This window comes from Atractosteus spatula, chromosome 6 (assembly GCF_055471065.1).
Source record: "Atractosteus spatula isolate fAtrSpa1 chromosome 6, fAtrSpa1.hap1, whole genome shotgun sequence".
In the NCBI taxonomy this organism is placed as follows: domain Eukaryota; kingdom Metazoa; phylum Chordata; class Actinopteri; order Semionotiformes; family Lepisosteidae; genus Atractosteus; species Atractosteus spatula.
Window position 1 is genome coordinate 20,470,041 of NC_142711.1, and position 18,529 is coordinate 20,488,569.

Genomic DNA, 18,529 nt, shown 5'->3' on the forward strand with positions numbered 1-18,529 from the left:
TCAAATACGAGCAGCTCAACGCGAGCTCACGAGTTGCCCTAAGAGTGATAACAGGAAAGGTGATTTACTGGTAAGCGGTGCACAAACAAGCGACTACTGAGGGATTTCAGCAGAAGCCATCATGTCCCTTCGGCTGTAGCCTGCACTGTCAACCAATGGCTACATGCATGGCTCTGACCGAGACAGTGCAAAACAGAGGGGAAAAAAAAAGTGAAAAAATATCCTTTAAAACTGTCAGCTACACAACAATACTTTTCAAAGCCAAAAATATGTGAAGTATGTTAAATGACAGGTATTCATATTTAAATGACTATATGAGGTAACCATTCGTCTTTAAAATAAAAAAAGATGGCTTCTGATTAAAGAACAGCCCGAGAATCACTCCCAGGAAGATCTTCATGATGGAGCACCACATACAGTACAGCACACGCGCTGAGCTCTCTTCCCCATGAAACAAGCACCACAAAGATGAAAGAAACTTGTGTTTGCCCTAGTAGGCCTGTTAGATGAGCATTTTTGGAAACTAAGAGCTCATACAGGATTTCTTTCAACTAAAGGAGACAAAGAACAGCAGTAAATGAAGAAATGGCTAGTGTTTTACTCTGGGAATGTTAGTGTTATGCTGTATAAGCTACAGTATAAAAGCAGATATTTATTAACTTAGGGCACAGTTAGGAGAATTGATGTTTGAGATCTTTTGAAAAAGACAGGGCAAAAGCTTTCTTTTTTACAACATCTGCAATGATGTGAATAAGTTTCTTAAAAAGTGTATTTTAAGAATCTAATTTCTACTACAACAGTGCTCCATTTCCTAATATGGAGCTTTTCTGCCATAAGCTGCCTGAGTCACGTTTTCCAATAACTCAAATTACAGAGCTAAAAACAAACCCCTTTATATTAACTGGTAGACAAAGTTTCAAGCAAAGAAAAATGATGAATAACAAAATTAAATGGTAGTTTAGGAAGGGATAAGCACATGAACATTTTTTCCTAGGGAATAGGCAGAGGGGAAAAAACAATGAAGACCTGTCCCCACTTTGCTATAAATGGTTCCAATTCGTGCACCTATAACTCACCTATGTTACTATTAATCTAAGTTAATCAGTTTAATCAAAACTAATTTTATATAAATCCAAATTGTGAAGCATTCCTTTGGGCTAGTTAAAGTCTGAAAGAAGGAAAGATGCTATATTACCTCTCAGTACTTTGTGCTGGTCTGCTAAGTGCTTCTTCCTCTCTGAAAACCTTGCACTTAACGTACATTAATAAGAACAAGGTGTGCAAAAGAGAGGAGGCCATTCTTGCTCATCTGGTCGTTCAGCAGCTAAATCAACAAAATACTTCATACGTCCATTTCTTAAAAGAGCTCAGGGAGCCCCCTCCCTACCTGAACGAAAAGATAACTAATTCTCCAAGTTGTCCTCAGCGTAGTGTTCCCCAATTCTGCCTCTGCAACATCCCCGGGCCTTCTGTTTGTTTCCAGCTGAGCTCTCAATTAGCCAAATTAGACTTACTGAAACATTAATGGAAGCACTTGCTTTTTGAAACCCATTTCAGCTCTTCAACAGTAAGAGAAGGTTAGAAACAAGCATTTGCCCTGCACTAGAAGCCAGGATTCACAATCCCACTTACTGGTGTTTAGTTTCTAGCCGCAATCCAAACAATGGATTTCTAAAGCCCTAATAATACTCATAAAATGAGTGTTGAACCCATTGCAATTCACACCTGCGCATATTCATTAATTGTTAACCGCCTTGTTTACAAAGCTAGGGAAGAGCAACAGAATTGAATACACAAAGGAGATTTCCCAGGCCCAAGTATAGAAAGAAGTTAAAAATCAGTTGCTCGAAAGGTTTAATTAAATTATACAAGTAATAGGTTTATTCCATGCTGAAAAAAAGAAGAAAGAGAACACAACGTTTCGGCCGTGGAGCCTTCTTCAGGTGTGAGCACGGCCGAAACGTTGTGTTCTCTTTCTTCTTTTTTTCAGCATGGAATAAACCTATTACTTGCTCCTTTGCAGCCTACGCATGCTGACGCAGCTCCCCACCTTCAATAAATTATGCATTGCTCATTCAGTTCCTTCTAAATAGCTCCATCTCATTTGTGGAGACATTCTGGCACACTTTACAGAGGGTTTGGACCCTGCCCTCCTGCTGAAGAATTCAGCAAGGACAGCAGTTCTCAGATCTCAGATCAACTCGACACCTGTAATGAACGACATAGGTCTGGCTTCTGCTGCCCATCCTCTGAAAGCACAGCCTGGTACTGCTCTTTACACGGATCCATCCCAAGTATTTATTCGATCAGCTTCGTATTTTAATGAAGGAGAAGATGTCTTGGGCTCTAAGAAATTCAACATTTGAAGGAGTGGGTTAGGAAGTCTCAGTCAGCCTTAGTGAAGCCAGCAGCCATGTCACCCTGCAACTCACAACTGGCAGCCCACTGAAGCTAAGCAGGTGCGAGCCTGGTCAGTACCTGGATGGGAGACCTCCTGGGGAAAAACTAAGGCTCCTGCTGGAAGAGGTGTTAGTGGGGCCAGCAGGGGGCGCTCACCCTGCGGTCCATGTGGGTCCTAATGCCCCAGTATAGTGACGGGGACACTATACTGTAAACAACCGCAGTCTTTCAGATGAGACGTAAAACCGAGGTCCTGACTCTCTGTGGTCATTAAAAATCCCAGCGTGTTTCTCGAAAAGAGTAGGGGTGTAACCGCGGCGTCCTGGCCAAATTTCCCATGCCTCCTAATAATCCCCCTCTATGAATTGGCTGCATTACTCCCCCTCTCCCACTCCGACAACAGGCGGAGCGACGCGCCGGTTGGAGTATTCTCGGTCGCAGTTAAATGGCAACGTCGGCTCAAAGATTTGGTTCAAACCACCAAATGGAGACGGGCGTGCCGACAAGCGGACCCTGCTGATGCGGGATTAACGCTATGATGAGAGAGTCAGCCTTTGTGAAAAATTCCCCCCGAGAGGCGGGAGTCTTGAATCTTGGCAGTGAACAGGGGGAGAAAAAACAACATCTCACCCTGGTGATCATCAGATCAAAACTGCTTCAGCAAACACAAACACGCCATTCTGTTTTGTCGGGAAAGGGACGGGCACTACATTACAAAAAAAAAGTGGTTGTGAAGAGAAAACCTCCGGCAACAAAAAAAAAAGGAAGTGCGAGAGCTAAAGAACTTAACGTCCTTCCTGTTCATTATATCTCGTCTAATAAATCTCAGTGAATGTTTGAAAACCAGCCTAAATGACATCACGTGAATATGCAATTCGAGGCAAAATAAAAGGGCGAACTTTAGGAGTGTCTGTTCACAATATTTGTTACGCGTGGTTTACCAGGATGTACTACACGCCTGTACTGCCTGCAGTCTTAAAAATAGACATCATGTGGTTGCGGTGACCAAACGTCTCCTTCCTGAAGCGTATACTCTCACCCGACTCGCGCCCTTCAGATCACCAAGCCCATTCTGTATTATCCACATATTTGGGGAAACTAAATCAGGATCAACTCAGTGGGGTGGGACGGGATGGGGTAACTACAGCACCAGTGACACTGCGTGGGGCTTGATGACATATGCTCAGATCCTTCCTTTATCCGACTCCCACACTGGACTGGCCAGCTGTTAAGTGACCACAGCCCTTTACATTGGAGCTGGCTTTTCTCCCCCCTCCCCAGCCCTGGCCATCCAAATGGCCGCCCGTGACACTCAGGGAGTTACTGCACATGATGGGAAAACGAAGACCTTTGTTCTCGTCCGTCACTCTGGACTCCTTCGCTTCATTTCTTTGCTCTTAGCGTAGCACTAACATTACTTCCTGTAAGAATCCATTTCTGCAAAACACTCCCAAGAGACGAGCGCTTCTGGGCTACGTAACGGTTCAGCAACGGGACGCAAGCCTCAGAAGTTTCCTCTCATTCATTCCTTTATTTAAGGGACTTACTTAGCAAGCAAGTGAACGCGCGGACTCGGGTCCACAAAGAACCTCCAGCTCTTTTCCAGTGCTGTCACGAGGAAAAGGCTCCACAAAGGAATGTGGAAAAACATCCCAGGGTTCCCCCACAGAGCTGTACACAGAACAGGAAGGGCACCTAGCCAAACGGATGACCAACAAAACATACACAAGAATACTTTCGCAGGAACTCGCAGCTAGATCAGCTGCCAGCGAGCAGCCGCGAAGGTATGTCATCATCGCGAAGCTCTCAGGTCTCGCACACTGGTCTGAAAATCTCACACATTTGCATCAGGGCTATAAACAGCAACCCGACAGCAGAAAGAACAGACATAAAACAGCAATGAGCTTCAGGCTCAGACGGCATCATATGTAACCTACATGAGGGAGGATTCTGTGGGAATCCCTGCATTCCCCTAACAGTTTCTCCTAAACAAAATGGAAGTTTAGGAAGTTTCACACAGGTTGATTTTTGTATATAGGTCTTTAGATAGGTAGCTTAGGTTAAAACCTAGCTCTAATAGCCTAAAAGTCATTTCAAGATTTACAAAAATCAGAGCAAATTTCTTTTGCACTACCTACATAGAGTAAATAACAGTTAAAGAAATCAACATTCGAAATGGAATTCATAAGCATCAGTCCAGCAGGTTTTGTAACTTAAGGCCTGAAACAATTCAACTACTATAAATTAAAAAGGTGGAGTTCAATTAAGGAATGGAAAATAAAGTTTCTACCCTCGAAGACCAAAGACCCCTCCATTGAAAAATTGCATGCTTAGTTGATCAGCTGCTTGAACAAGTTGTACCTAATCGTCTCAGAGTTGATTATGATGGATGAGGGCTCATCAGAACCATGTTTGGAGACCCTTTTCTACACAGAAAACCCATTTGGAGACCCTTTTTCTATTAGGACTTTCTTATGAGCTTATAAAGCTGTTTCAGCAATTCAACAAGGCTCAAAATCTTATCCACAGAAATGCTTGCAATGTGAAGCAGCACACCCACGAAGAATCAAATTATCCTCCAATCCAGTAGTAGATTCAAAATGATTACAGCATGCACAGCACAAACCAAATACTTATTCACCGCCATTCTGTGGTTACTGCACAAATACAGTTGAGCTTAAAAATAGTACATGCTTTGCATGATTATTTTTGGAATTAAAAACTCAATTTTGACCACAGCTAAAAGTTTCAGCTCACAGAACAGCAGTGCAAGAGCACACGTGTTATTTCCTGTTACCGCGTGGTAAGTTTCATACCTATAATCTAAAAACATTTATCAAAGGCCTCCAGTATAATGCCCCTTTCAGCAGCAAGATTATAAAGATTATGCATATTTTCTCCTATTGATTACTGGCATCAATCAGGTGTGCAATTTTAGCCTAAAGCAGAAGGTATAAATGCACCCTAATCAACAAAACCCCATTAGCATGTGGAAATAAATTTGTGACCACATGTCAAAACAAAAACTTTTCTTTACAAGATTTTTTCCTTTTCTAGTTCCTGGATTTGTTGTGTCCAGAACGGATATGAGGAATGCCTCGTCTCTTATGCCACGCCAAAGAGCTGTGATGTGTAGGACAGAAGATGGCTTTTTAAAAAGATTAGATGTTTTAAACGGTTTAATGCTCAGATAAGAATGAATAAGTGAAATTGCTCTAGTTTGCCAACTCAAGCCACCTTTTCTCACCAACCTCTAAGGAGGAAGTGTAATTGAGAGCACACAGCACACATTACAGAACAGAAGTATATCAGGTACACTGTTGAAATTGCAGACTTTAAACAAGAAAGAATGATTTAAGCTAGATCTTTCTACTGTTTAAGAGCAAGAACGTATCCGCTCTAAATCTGAAGACTTTTTGGACGTGAATAACAAGCCCCTGATCGTCAGAGCAAGAGAAGGGTCAGCCAGGGAGGTGACTTGCTTACTGAAATAAGGCTATTTTGATATCTGATCATCTGATGTGCCCTTGTTTAAACTTCCCTACCTTCAAGATAAAATACATGATTTTAGAAAACATGCTATCAAACTTTTCTTTGAATATCCATTTCAGAAAGCATTACAAAATAGTTGATTAATGGTTTGGAAATACAAAGTTCGTCACACTCTGAACCTTCGGGAGTGTGAAGAGAAACTGATGCTAGTTTCTCACTCATGTGTTAAAACAATTACTGCAACTTTACCACAAAGCAAGACTTTGTTTTTGCACTCTCGGCTCTCAGATGGCCTTGGCACATTTTGAGTCGTCATTCCTTCCCACTAAAACTGACAGCTGATCTTTGTTGAAACCAGATGTTTTACCATTAAGATTCAGTTCATTAAACAGGGAGACAAAAGACACTTCCAAATTGTTCCCTCACAATGCTTCAAGTTAAAGGACCCCTGTCATGAGCAGTCTAATAAGATTCACCTTTTACAGTAGAGAGCAAAACACTAGCTTAAATTAAAGAACTAACTTCAATTGCATTTCCTTTCGGTCTTCTATCATGCATAATCATTTCTGCTGAGACTGTTATGACCTGCTAGCTAAATATTGCAGCAATAAAGTCCTGACTGTTCTATAGATTGATTGCACAAGCTTAGAGGCTCAGTATTTCTCCGACAAGACCAAAACTGCTTTGCATCTCTTTGTCATAGCTACTTTCTCGCATTGAGGAATCGGTTAAAAGAATCTTTCTGCAAAAACTACTCTGTATGGAAAATCTGTACAGAACAACAACTATCCTTCTGAATCAAAAAAATAAAGGGATTAAAATCACCACCATCATTTAGGAAACTAAAGGAGAATAAAAAACTACTCTTGAAACGCAACCTAGATCTAAAAACATTTTCTTCTAAATTAAACAACACGGAACGATCTTCCACTAGGATAAATAGGACAGGTATGTCCTTTGGGTGTAGCTTTATCAGAGGTTCATGTGAAGAAGATTTATTGCTTCACAGAGCAGCTCAGGGTACTCCAGCTAACATGCATCTATTTCAGCCAATACACGTCCTAAGACAGAACATGTACTATTTGATGAGAGGGAGGACAAAAAAAACTTCTAATCCAAACACTAAAGGAGTTCAAAAGGTACCCTTGCCAACAACGTAGTACCAACACCGAGAAAAAATGTCGAACAGACAATTGTGTGTGCTGCAAAACAACGTGCTAATAAAACAGTCCTGCCCCCACCCATTTCCTGGCTGTGTTTGTGTGTGAAAGGGAAAATGACCGGTCCTCAGGGTGTCCCGCTCACTGAGTCAGAGCTGGGCGGGAGGCATGCTTACTGTGCAGGCCTCTGCAAGGCCTCGAGGGCCTCTGGCAGATCATGAAGCTGAAGGGAGTTTCCTGCCAGCCATTTCTGAAATCCGGGGCAGATCCTCAAGAAATTAAGCCCACTCTAACACTTACCTAGACCGTGCAAAGTTCAGCGTTAAATGCTCCTTTGCAGGCAAGGCACTCTGACGCAGATCCCCCTCTAGAAATTCTTCAAATCCCGCAGACTTTGAAATCCCACTGTATGTATAACAAGAGCTGTGTGCAGCTTTTTAACTGCAGTCATTCATTTTAACCCAGGTCCCCGGTTTTCAGCAGCTGCTGTTTGAGCAATCCTTTGGCACATTAAGACATAATAGGGAAAAAAACCCCTCAAACACAAAGTATCACTGCTCTTCAGACTCACGCCCAACGTGACGTCAGGGAAGACGTGAGTCAAAGTGATTTCACACCAGGAGCCCAGTCGCAGAGGGATATGGCGTTATTGAAGAAACTTGTGAATAGCAAGGACAGCGCTGTCAGAGCAATTGGGGAAGAGTTCTGCCCCAGATTAGAAATGGAGACTGATCTGCTATCTTGGGATCTCGGCTTCCTGTTTGGAAGAAATTAATTTGCTCTTAAAGCAAACAATCCCACAAGCCTTGCAACTGCAACACTGTTTGATCAAATAAGGCAAAGGCAGACGAGAAGCACCTGATGATCAATGATGGCAGAAATATTTTCCTCCAGTTAAGAAGCAAATTAATGTTCATTCACACCCTTCCCATAACAGCAAAATCTAAAATTAAAGTCCCGGAATAAGCCCGTTCTACAGAACGTACATCATATATATATATAGCCTAGGACGGAGAGCAGAGCAGCCCGATATCAGGGTGACACAAGACCACAAGGAAGGGCGTTTAAGTTACCACAGCACTGTCATCACCACTATGGGAAAAAAAACGCATTCATTGAGCTCATTTATTTGCTACTGAAAGGAAGATCAAAACACCCCCTAACATCCAACAAGTTCCAGGAAAAGCAACTCAAAATAAGTCACAATGAAGCATAAAGAATAGGTGATCTGTTTTGACTGACGCTACCGTTTACAGAAGTATTTCCAAATAACTGTAGCTGCACAAGTTCAATTAGAAATATTCTGATTTGCATCCTTTTTTACCCAGCATAACACTGATTATAAGCAAGAATTAAACCTGATTTTCAGTAAATGTAGGTCAACTGCCTCCATCAACACTGCAGCAGGGTGGCATTTCAACTTCTTTAAGCTTCCAAGCGTGCAATGAGGAAAAGATCTTAATGTCTCTCACTACAGTGCTGATTAAAGATTGATCTCCTTTCATAGTACTCTGACAGCATTATCCAAGGATCCTGAAGTAGGGGTGACGGCAGGGCAGAGTAATAAGGAAGGAGGGACTGAGAGCACACGACCGCTCTCCCTCCAGTCGAGACTCCAGTCTAACGCAGGGCCGTGCAGAATGGGACCATTCAGGATAGCCAATAAAGCCTATCTCTGGAAACTGAAAAACCCAGCTGGAATTGATCCGGAAACCCAGGAACTGAGACATCTGTGCTTTCTTCCACACCGCTGCGACACTGACACTACTCAAATCTTGGTTCTTATCTGGAAGGCTCATTTAGGATTCCCCTTTTTAATAATTTAAGCCGCGGTCATCAATGTCGCCCTGTAGAGATTGCTGAAGCAGAATAGGGCATTATTGCCGTCTTGACTGCACTCCCTGCCACCCTACAGCCAAAGCAAGAGAGAGAATCGCTCGCTGCCACAGGCCCTTGTAAGCACACAAAGCCCTCGCTGTCTGCAGTCTTTTGCAGCCAGTTCATGTACTGGAGTAGGTACGACGACGCTTCATTTTTTTTATTTCTTCCCTTTGCGACCGCAAAACAGACTTCGTTGGCACAACGTCGGTCACAACACCCAAGTATGAGAACTTTGCCAATTCGTAGGAAAGCAAAAAGAGCTGGAAAGGGCAGAGGAGACGGACAGGTGAGCAGACAGGTTTAACTCGACAGGGATAAAGGAAGGACAAGAACGTGACTTGGGTATGCAGGAAGGAGGACGGATTCCGTGAAGTGGACGTCCGTCGTCAGTCAGCTGGAGGCCCTTCGCTGCCAAGTTGGCAGAAACGAGTGCACAACACCCCTCATCTTTGCGACCACCGCAACCTGCAGCATGCACATCCTCGGGCCCTGCCAAAGAGCAGCTAAACCAGGACACTCCATTTTCTGCTCCACCGGGCAGATGCTCAGAAGAAATGACATAAGATCCACAGCAGTTTACAGATATAATCGCATGTCCTAGGATTAACCACAATTAAAAAAATCTTAATTACTTAATAAGAATAATACTTTAAGTTCTTATACAAGACTTAGTTATTAATAGTTCAAGCAGGGAGCTGCGTCAGCATGTGTGGGCTGCAAAGGAACAAGTAAAGGTTTATTCCAGGCTGAAGAGAGAAGAAAGGTTCCACAGCCGAAACGTTGCGTCGCCTTTCTTCTCTTTTCAGCATGGAATAAACCCCTACTTGTTCCAAAGATTTTATTAACAGTTTCATAAAACCCCTTTAAGCTTCACTGGCATTGACATGCTATTAGAACACCAAAAATATTTTGTGCCTGGTGCATGTAGTCCGTCACGAGGCTGACAGTACGTTTTGCCAAGGACAGGGGTTACCCAATGAGATCTTGAGCTGGAGAGCCCACGAAACTCATCCGTGCTCACACCCAGAATGGTCTTGAGATCAGTCCGTGTTCCTCCTGCGAAGGCCAGTCTGCGCACCGACTCCGACGGTAACGATCACATCAAAGGGCCAGCTGCCTTCGGGCCAGGAACCAGGCAAATCGCAGTCCGTCTCCCCTCCCCACTGCGCACAGCTGATAACAGGGCCATCCATCGCCTTTAACTTTCTTTTAGCCGCACGGCAGGACTCCGCAGGCCAGGAGCACAGAACAGACCCGGGCACATCAGAAATGAGTCACGGATGTACTTTTTCTACCCGGTGTTCTCCAACTGATCAATTCAATAAATGAGCCAATTAATCAGTAGAGCAAAACCCCACTTGACAGTCTGCACCACATGTGGCCATCCGCGAGTTAAAATCTTATCACAAAAGCTGTGGTTATAAAAACACTGCAGGGTTTTCAATACTGCAAACAAGAAATTCATCTCCGGCAGGCTGCAGCAGGGTTATTTGGCTCTCCATTAGTAACAGACTTAAAAGAAGCCCCCCCAAAAAAAAAGAAAAAAAAAAGGCTAACAAGCACAGCTGCTCTAGGCCAGACCATCAATAAATTTGTCTGCTGACCGAGACTTTTCATTCCTTCAGCTATCTTTAGTACAGATTGCCATGGATACTGAGGGCACAGAGGGAGAGGGCTTGTAAATTAAAAGATGAGAACCCTTTATGTGCAATTTTGAAAAGTTTGGATGCGACACGAGGGGGCTGGGAGTGAAACACTGGAGGACAGTAGGACAAAAACCCACGAATGAGAAAGATTAAAAAACCCCTTTGCCAGGACATTTGTAGGGTCTGAAAAGCCTGAACTGCTCATCTTGGCCTCACATCTCAAGCAAACCCCACAGGTGTAAGAGCTGTTATATGGAATAACTCAAAGGTAGGATTGTTCATTTTTTAGTAGACCCCGTTTATCACAGAACTTTGGTACTATTTTCTGTGGCTGGTCAAATTAAAAAGCACATTTTCTATTCCATGCTCTGTATTTTCTCCCTATTGCTCGCCATGGAGTGCAGTAACATCAGTCATCAAGGGATTGACAGCAGTCTCCCTCTTGCCCTGTGCTTCATCAACCTTTAGAAATTAACACGTTTAAAAGTTTTTCAAAACATAATAGCAGCTTCTCCTCATTCAGTCATACATATATGAATATACACATATTCTACATAGCATCTGGTTAATTGACAAAATATGTTTAAGTAGTTCCGGTGGGGAGCTGCTTCAGCATGCGTAGGCTACAAAGGAACAAGTAATAGGTTTACTCCCTGCTGAAAAGAGAAGAAAGGAAACAACGTTTCGGCTGTGGAACCTTCTTCAGGTGTGAAGGTACAGTGGGTCGCAGCAGAAGGAGGCTGGAGTAGTTCAGTAGCAGTTTCCTTTCTTCTTTTTTCCAGCAATAGCAATTTATGGAATAAACCGTTAACGTGTTCCTTTGCAGCCTACGCATGCCGATGCAGCTCCCTGCTTAAAATGTTGTTGCCTTTGTTACCAAACGGGGAGAAAGTCCGAAATTACCCACAAAAAAAAAGTAATACGTAGGATGACACATTTCAATAAGTAAACCAGCTGCGAACCTTGGGTGCCATCGCGACGGGATAACTGCCCACAGTAATTGAGTCAGAGGGACAATTTGCTCTCCTTAGACAATCACGTCAGCACCACTGGCTTGCACTGAGAAAGAGCAGGGTCCGCGCACTGACCTGGGAGATGTGGTTGATGGAGGACTCCATGCGCCGCAGCTGGGAGGCCTGGATGTCCAGCAGCTGCAGGACATTGTTGGCCAAGGCGTTGATCTGGTAAGCAACGCTCGCAAGAGACTGAGTCGTGTAGGCTTTAGTCTCCTCGAGGGCTTTCCTCTTGTCCTGGGCCTGAGGAGAAAAGATACAGCTCAGCATGGCCTGGCACTGTTCTGGCATTTGCGCCGGTCTTGAGAAGAGTTACAACCTTTTTCTTGGGGTCCCATGGAGAACTCGGCAAGACCTTTGGAGATGTCTCGCGGATCTTGGACCCTCCGTCACACACCCGCGCTTGTATAACCATTTTCAAACAAGTAACAGAAGGTCAAGGCTTTTTTTTCTTAAATCTCCTCTGTTCTCATTAACCTTAAAAAGCTCCAATTCTCAATGGCACAAAGCACGTTTCCTTTCTTAGGAAGAATATGATCCACGGTGCCCTACTTCCTCAATCCCTTCACAGCAAAACTGGCTTAACTATCCGATTCCTAGTAACATAGGAATAAGAGTATATACGCTTTCATTTCATGTGAAGGATCACTAAAAAATTCCCAGAAATTCTGGCAGCGCATGACAAATGAAAGGTCATTTCCTCATCAAAATATACAGTACTTTTAAAATCCTGGGAAAAAGCTAAAAAGACTTCAATTATAATATTTCATAGCAGTAAATATTATAGGTCAGCATCTATAAGCCTATTTTTCATGTCATTCAGTAGTGTTAAGAATCATGCCAACATGTTTTAAAGAGAGAAAGGCCTTTTACGGCTCTTAAGCACATACACTGGGCTCTAGATGCCGCTCACAAACCACAGCTGCGACACAATTGTCACTATAGGTATCACTGTGGTAAACCAACGCACCACCAAAACCATCTTCCCTCTTAAGGAAGACAGTTCAGAAAAACGTTTCTTCTAAAAAAAATCCTTTACATTTCTGATGAATTTGTAAATGGAAAACAGTACGGGCATTTCCCCCTGGCCTTTACCAGTCATGGCCTCCTAATGATCCCCATCTCGGAACTGGCTTCATCACTCTGCCCTCCTCCCCACTGAGAGCTGGTGTGTAGTAAGCGCACAGGCGCAGTCTGACTGCTGGCACATCATCCAAGTGGGGGGGAACACACTGGGGGTGGTGGAGGGGATCCCCATTACCCGTCAAGCCCTCCGAGTGGAGTGTCCAGAAAAGAGCTATAGAAGGTAGGGAATTTATTCCAGACAGAAAAAGGAAATCTCCAGGCATGTTAAGAACTTGAGCCTTTTGTTTTTGATCAAGTTACAATAACAGATGCAACAGCTGACAACAGCCTCCAGGAATGAGGGGAGATTCCTCTCGAGAGTCTTCAATGCTACAGCGGCCATCTGTTCCTGAGGTCAGGCTGACCGGTCGGCTCTTTTCCTGGACCATGGGAACTACACTGTGAGTCTGAGGCGGCCGCTGCACATGAGAAAGCTCGACCAAACCTCAATCGTTCAACTACAAAGCAATTCACAAAACTGGATTAAAAATATTGGAGGGAACCTTCCCTTCTAGAGAACACGACTCAAAAGCTTAGGCCCGATTCTTGAACTAGCTATTCTGCTTTAAGCAAAGTGGCATTTTTCAATGATTGCAACACGGCACTGCTCTCATGTGTACTGGAGAGTCATTATAGAAAACTTGAAGACATAATTAAAAATCCATTTTCACTGATTACCACAATCCGTATTAGACTGGGTGAATTTGCTCTTTGTCTGCCCTCCCTTAAAGCGAAGCCTTTCCATTAATGATGTTACCCTACTGTGTGATCTCAGATAAAAAAAAAAAGCATCTTCCAACAATAAACAGAACCAATGCATTTGTACTCGAAGTCACTCGCGTTTTTAAGATAGTAACATTCTAACAGCTAAAACCTGTTGTGAGGACCCTGCTGATCAACTGTTGCGGAAAAAGCCGTCATTAAAGGTTAGTTTGCCAAAAAACAAAGTGTCTTGCTGCCAGCTCTGCTCTGAGCTGTCAGGACAGCAGCTGCATGGAACAAGCCAAAGAGATGGAGCGCATCACTGCGCAGGACGTCTCTCACAGCCACTCCCTGCCAGAGCGGCTCAAGTCTTCTGGAGCACTTCCTCTTTCCCGGAAACTAACAGTCCAGAAAGATTCTTGATGAATAAAAACTCCTGTCTCTATCGGAGGATCTGAATCGTACATTTTGACCCACTCGGACTGGCTTTTTAAAGTAGTTGCGTGTCGATTTCACAATAGAAAGATCTGGTTCTGAATTCAAGGCTACAGGAGACAAGGGGAGTAGAAAACACGCGCGATAAAGAGCTAGAAAACAAGGTCATGTGAATTTTTATCATGTTCTGGGCATTCGACACTTTGTACTGCAGACATGCTGCCAGCATTCTAAACCAAACTGGAGAACAGACTGCCCTATATCCTGCAAATTCAATCAATGAAGTTGCTTTCTTTCAAGACATTTTAAACAGGAAAAAAAAAAAGATGCCAAAAACTAAGCAACACAGATGACTTTCCTACCATCAGGGCTCACAATTTATTTTGTGCCTGAAGCAATACTGGTCCCCTGACCTTAAAAAAAAAACTGAGCACATCCTTTAACCTTCTCATGCAAGCGTAAGGGCACACGAACACTGAAAATAACTCCCAATAATTTCCATTCCTGAACTCAGCAAACGTGTGCCCCCCCCCCACCCAGTCAAGGCTACGAAACCAGCTGAACTGTGGAAAATACATCCGAGGAATGTCCGTAACTTCCCATCTCATTACCAAGGTAAAGGCTACAAAAATGTGTTCTTTTCAAGCACCTACTAAAACGTGCGCTTCTGGGGTTAATCTGCACACAAACAGGAACTTTTTGAAAGAGCCTGGCTGCCAGATCACCGCAGGTCCTTCAGCTCGGCCGTTATCACATTGCACTACCCTTCCGTCTCCCTCAGTGGAAGGAGCATTATCGGCGGTTGTCTTCAGGGCAGCAGGAAGGAAAGCCCACAGGCTTCCTCCCAGGGGGAGAGTTTCAGGGTCAAACTGGGTAGCGCACCCTCCTCCTCCTCCGCCCTCCGCCCGGCCTGGACTTCCCCGCCCGCCGAGCTCCGCCTGCACGCCGCTGCCTCACGGGCGCACAGCCCCCCCCAGCCGCTGACACGCCGTCACGCCGCAGCCAGACAGATGTGCAGACGCAGTCAGAGCCCGTCGCGCTAATCTGCCCTGTCAGCCTGTATTTCACAGCTCCTCCGCCGGCAAAGCTGATTGAACAAACGGAATTACAGCAGTGGGCGTCGCCCTTTGAGATCCACTTCCCGCAGGCTCGCCTCTTAAAAGGCTTAAAGGCACACTGACGTCCGAAGCGATTTCGGTTCGCCGAGCGCTTAAATGAGAAATGAGCAACATCTTAGATCTCACTGACAACTGACGAGCTCTCCTTGTGCAATATGCCACAAGTCCTGAAGAAGGAAAAAAAAATCTTTCAAATGCATAAATCGCTTCCATGTCTGTTTTTGACTTGGATTTGTTTTTGACAAGGTTTGGTCTGGTCATTTGTGACTGTTTTGCACTCGCGGTGACAGTCGCAGGTAACAGACCACTCCCAGATCCACCAGCCAGTAAAAAAAAAATGTTGAAATGTTGCACCTGGAAGATGAGCCGCGCACTGATCTGACAAGTTGAGCGTGTTTTAACAAAAAATGAAACAGCCCTTTAATACTGCCTTTGGCAGCGACAAATAACCTTTTTCAGGATAGTATTAGGAGTTCATATATTCTTTTATTTAGGCAATACAGAAGCTTTTAAACTAGAGTGTATTTCTAGCGGTCATTTTGACTATGTTTACAGCATTACCAGTTGCTTTATATCCAACACTTAACAATACGTTGTGTTGCATCACAACATACTAAAAAGCTGTCCCGTTCTTAAAAGGACCGAAAGAAACTTTTCCTGGACTTGGTCGATACTGAGGCAGTTCAAAACCAAACAAAACCTGTCCAGACATCCAGTCCAACAGACCGGCCTTTTTAGTCCCAAGTACGAAGGAGCCAGGCTGCCACAGAAGTGCAGCGTGACGAGGGGTTTTGAGAAAGAAAAAAATGCTGACCTAAATTCAGGGCAGCTGGGGACTGACCCAGGACTGGCCTCATAAGCACAGAGTGGGTCTAATGCAAATGGTGGTACCGGAGGGGCAAGTCCGATATCTACTTATTTTTATTTTCAGGAACCTCCTGGTTTCAGAAATCCAAAAACACAGATTTTCCTCAGGGCTACACTTTTTTTTTAAACAGCCTTTACAATTATAAAAGAGCTCTATTTTAGATTTTCTGGTTGTCTTGTTTTACATAGTCAAGGCTCCTACTGAATGCGTATCTGTGTGTACTACTTACCTGCTCTAACACCAGACTAAAATTAGAGGCAGAATTATGTAGGACAGGAATCATGAAGCAGGCATCTCTGCTGCTCTCCCGAATCATTAGCATAAAAATGCAGCGAACAAGGTCACTTTAGACATTGTCACACTGGCCAGCGAATGGAACTATCAAACACGAGATCGTACCACAGAAAACTGGCCACATGAGACATTTTGTTTTAAAAAACCGCAGAGAAAAAAAAAATCACGAGTCCCACTCTCCATCTTTTAAAAGTTTTTAAAATGTCCCATTCCCAGTTAGAACACAATTTCTCTTTATTATGGTTCCCCCACAAAGGGAGCTTACATTTGCATTTAAACTACGTCGGCTTAAAATCTGTCAACTATAAAACAGCATTCCAGTACTGTAACAACAATCATTAAAACATTTAGGAAGTTTCGACTATCTCTGAAAGTTTTTCTCCTCCCCCCCGATTGTGTAACTAAACACACAACTCCGGACGCGGACATTGTCAAAGATGTGTCCTTTCAGCACCTGTTTCTATCGTCTCCAATGACGGCTGTAGTCCAACACCTGAGGACTTGATGTCACAGCAACAGTACCGAAACCGACTGCTTGTCCGTACAGACGGACCTCATGATCACCTTCACCTGTCCTGGGTCTCACAAGGTCGGTGCTAACTCATTAACTGCAGTACTTGACTTCAGCCCTGGAAGCCAGACGACTGAAATAGAACTCAGCGAACCCAAATACCAGGACATCAGGCCTGAAATCAAAGCACTAAAACGTTTGCATTTATGTCCTTCTGCAAAATCCACTATGGAATTCGAGTTCTAAGATTCTGAAGTGCATTTATGTGCCAAAAGACCTTCTGCTTCCACAACCGGTTCAGAAACAGAAGGATAATGTTACAGCAGCTGGAAAAAGAGGCATTAAAAGCTCCATCAAAGTCTGAATGATGCACTGGACAAGGCGGAAGAACTGGGTGTTATAATCTAATATTTACAATAATCGCCATAACATTGAACAGGCTACACCACTTTGTACTCTAAATTTAGTGCAACCAAAAACCTTTGTTTTCCCTTTAAAAATTACATTACCTACTTTTAGCAGTAAAGAATCTGTATGTCGCAATAGGACAGATTGGAAAGAATTAAATCCATCCCTACAATACTGTCTGCAAGGAAAAGATTCCCTGCAGAATTGGAACAGTTTTATAGCATCCATAAAAAAAGGACATAAAATGCTTATCATTACATACAAAACATGTCACTCTAACATGCTATAATTCAGGATTGTGAGCCAACTCTCACAACAGGCTGCAAATTCAGACAAAAAATAACTAAGACCCTGCATACTGTATGTACTCTATGCAATTCTATTATAACACCATATAACAGGAAGAATAAAGTTCCCAACTTAAAACCTGCAGTGAACACAAGCATGGCCAGAAATCTAGGAATCATGAAGGCAGCCTTACTGCGATATACTTGACATGTCCATTTTGATTTTGTTGTTGGGTTTCCTTTCTTTTCTTTGTCTTTTCTCCTGGAAAATGAGTTCCTATAATCCTGTTCAGAACTTAAGTAAAGGAAGGTGAAAATGAAGTGGTAGAAAGTTCCTGTGCATCATTAGCCTTTCCTACACAGGAAAGCGAACCACTCTACCGGCTTCCCAGCCGAGATTCCTCTTTACACTTATTCTTAAGGCTCACAAAACTGCACATTTTGAAAAAGTAAGCCAGCTCCATCTTTTTCGTACATCGATTCAAAAAAATCAATTTCAACGGCGAGGTAGGGTGCAGACTTCCAACCAAGATTTTCAGGGCATGCAGGAAATTTTAAAGAACATCAACAACAAAAAAAAAAAAACCACAATATCATCTAGGCAGCATTCCATTGCTGTATATTCAGATAAATTTAACTTGCAAGGATCATTCCTGATTGTTATGGGGAATTTGGAAAACCCCAGGAATATACCCACAAAACCTACGCTCCTCAGGAGCAGATTCTCTAGCCCAGTGCAGTTACAAGTAGGTCTACACACAGCTGGGGAGTCCAGGCTGCAAGGCTCCAAGTTCACAGCTGGAGACCCCTCCTCTCTGAGCTTCTGTTCCCACCCCAATACAGAACACTCCAACAGCTCAGAGCTGGGAGCGTACAGCGTACAGCGTACTTATTTCTCCACAGAGTCCTTCCAGTTATCGCCCAGAAATCACGCATAATGAGAGTTGGCCAAGAGTTTAAGAACACCAATACTCATTCCTGCTCCTGCGCACACTGAAGGTTAATTTTGCCCAAATCACACTTGAAAACCACAGCTTGGCATTTGCCACATTCATCGGGACAAAAAAACAGGTGACAGCCAGTGTTCAAGCCTCAGGATGTAGCCTAAGTCACAGCAAAACAGATTACAGGTCTCCTTGGTAATATCAGCACAGTCAGCCAGGCAGAAGCAATGCACCCAGAACATATG

The 18,529-nt window shown here is 43.6% G+C and overlaps 1 protein-coding gene across 11 annotated transcripts in view; it reads right to left on the reverse strand.

Annotated features, from left to right (window-relative positions):
• The window catches only part of abi1a (abl interactor 1a), a 57,396-nt gene that overhangs the window by 29,547 nt on the left and 9,320 nt on the right, over positions 1-18,529 (reverse strand). For all 11 annotated transcript variants that reach the window (XM_088919733.1, XM_088919730.1, XM_088919735.1 and 8 more), the window contains exon 2: positions 11,668-11,835. In XM_088919733.1, coding sequence (XP_088775859.1) covers positions 11,668-11,835 — 168 coding nt within the window. The remainder of the gene's footprint in view (positions 1-11,667; positions 11,836-18,529) is intronic.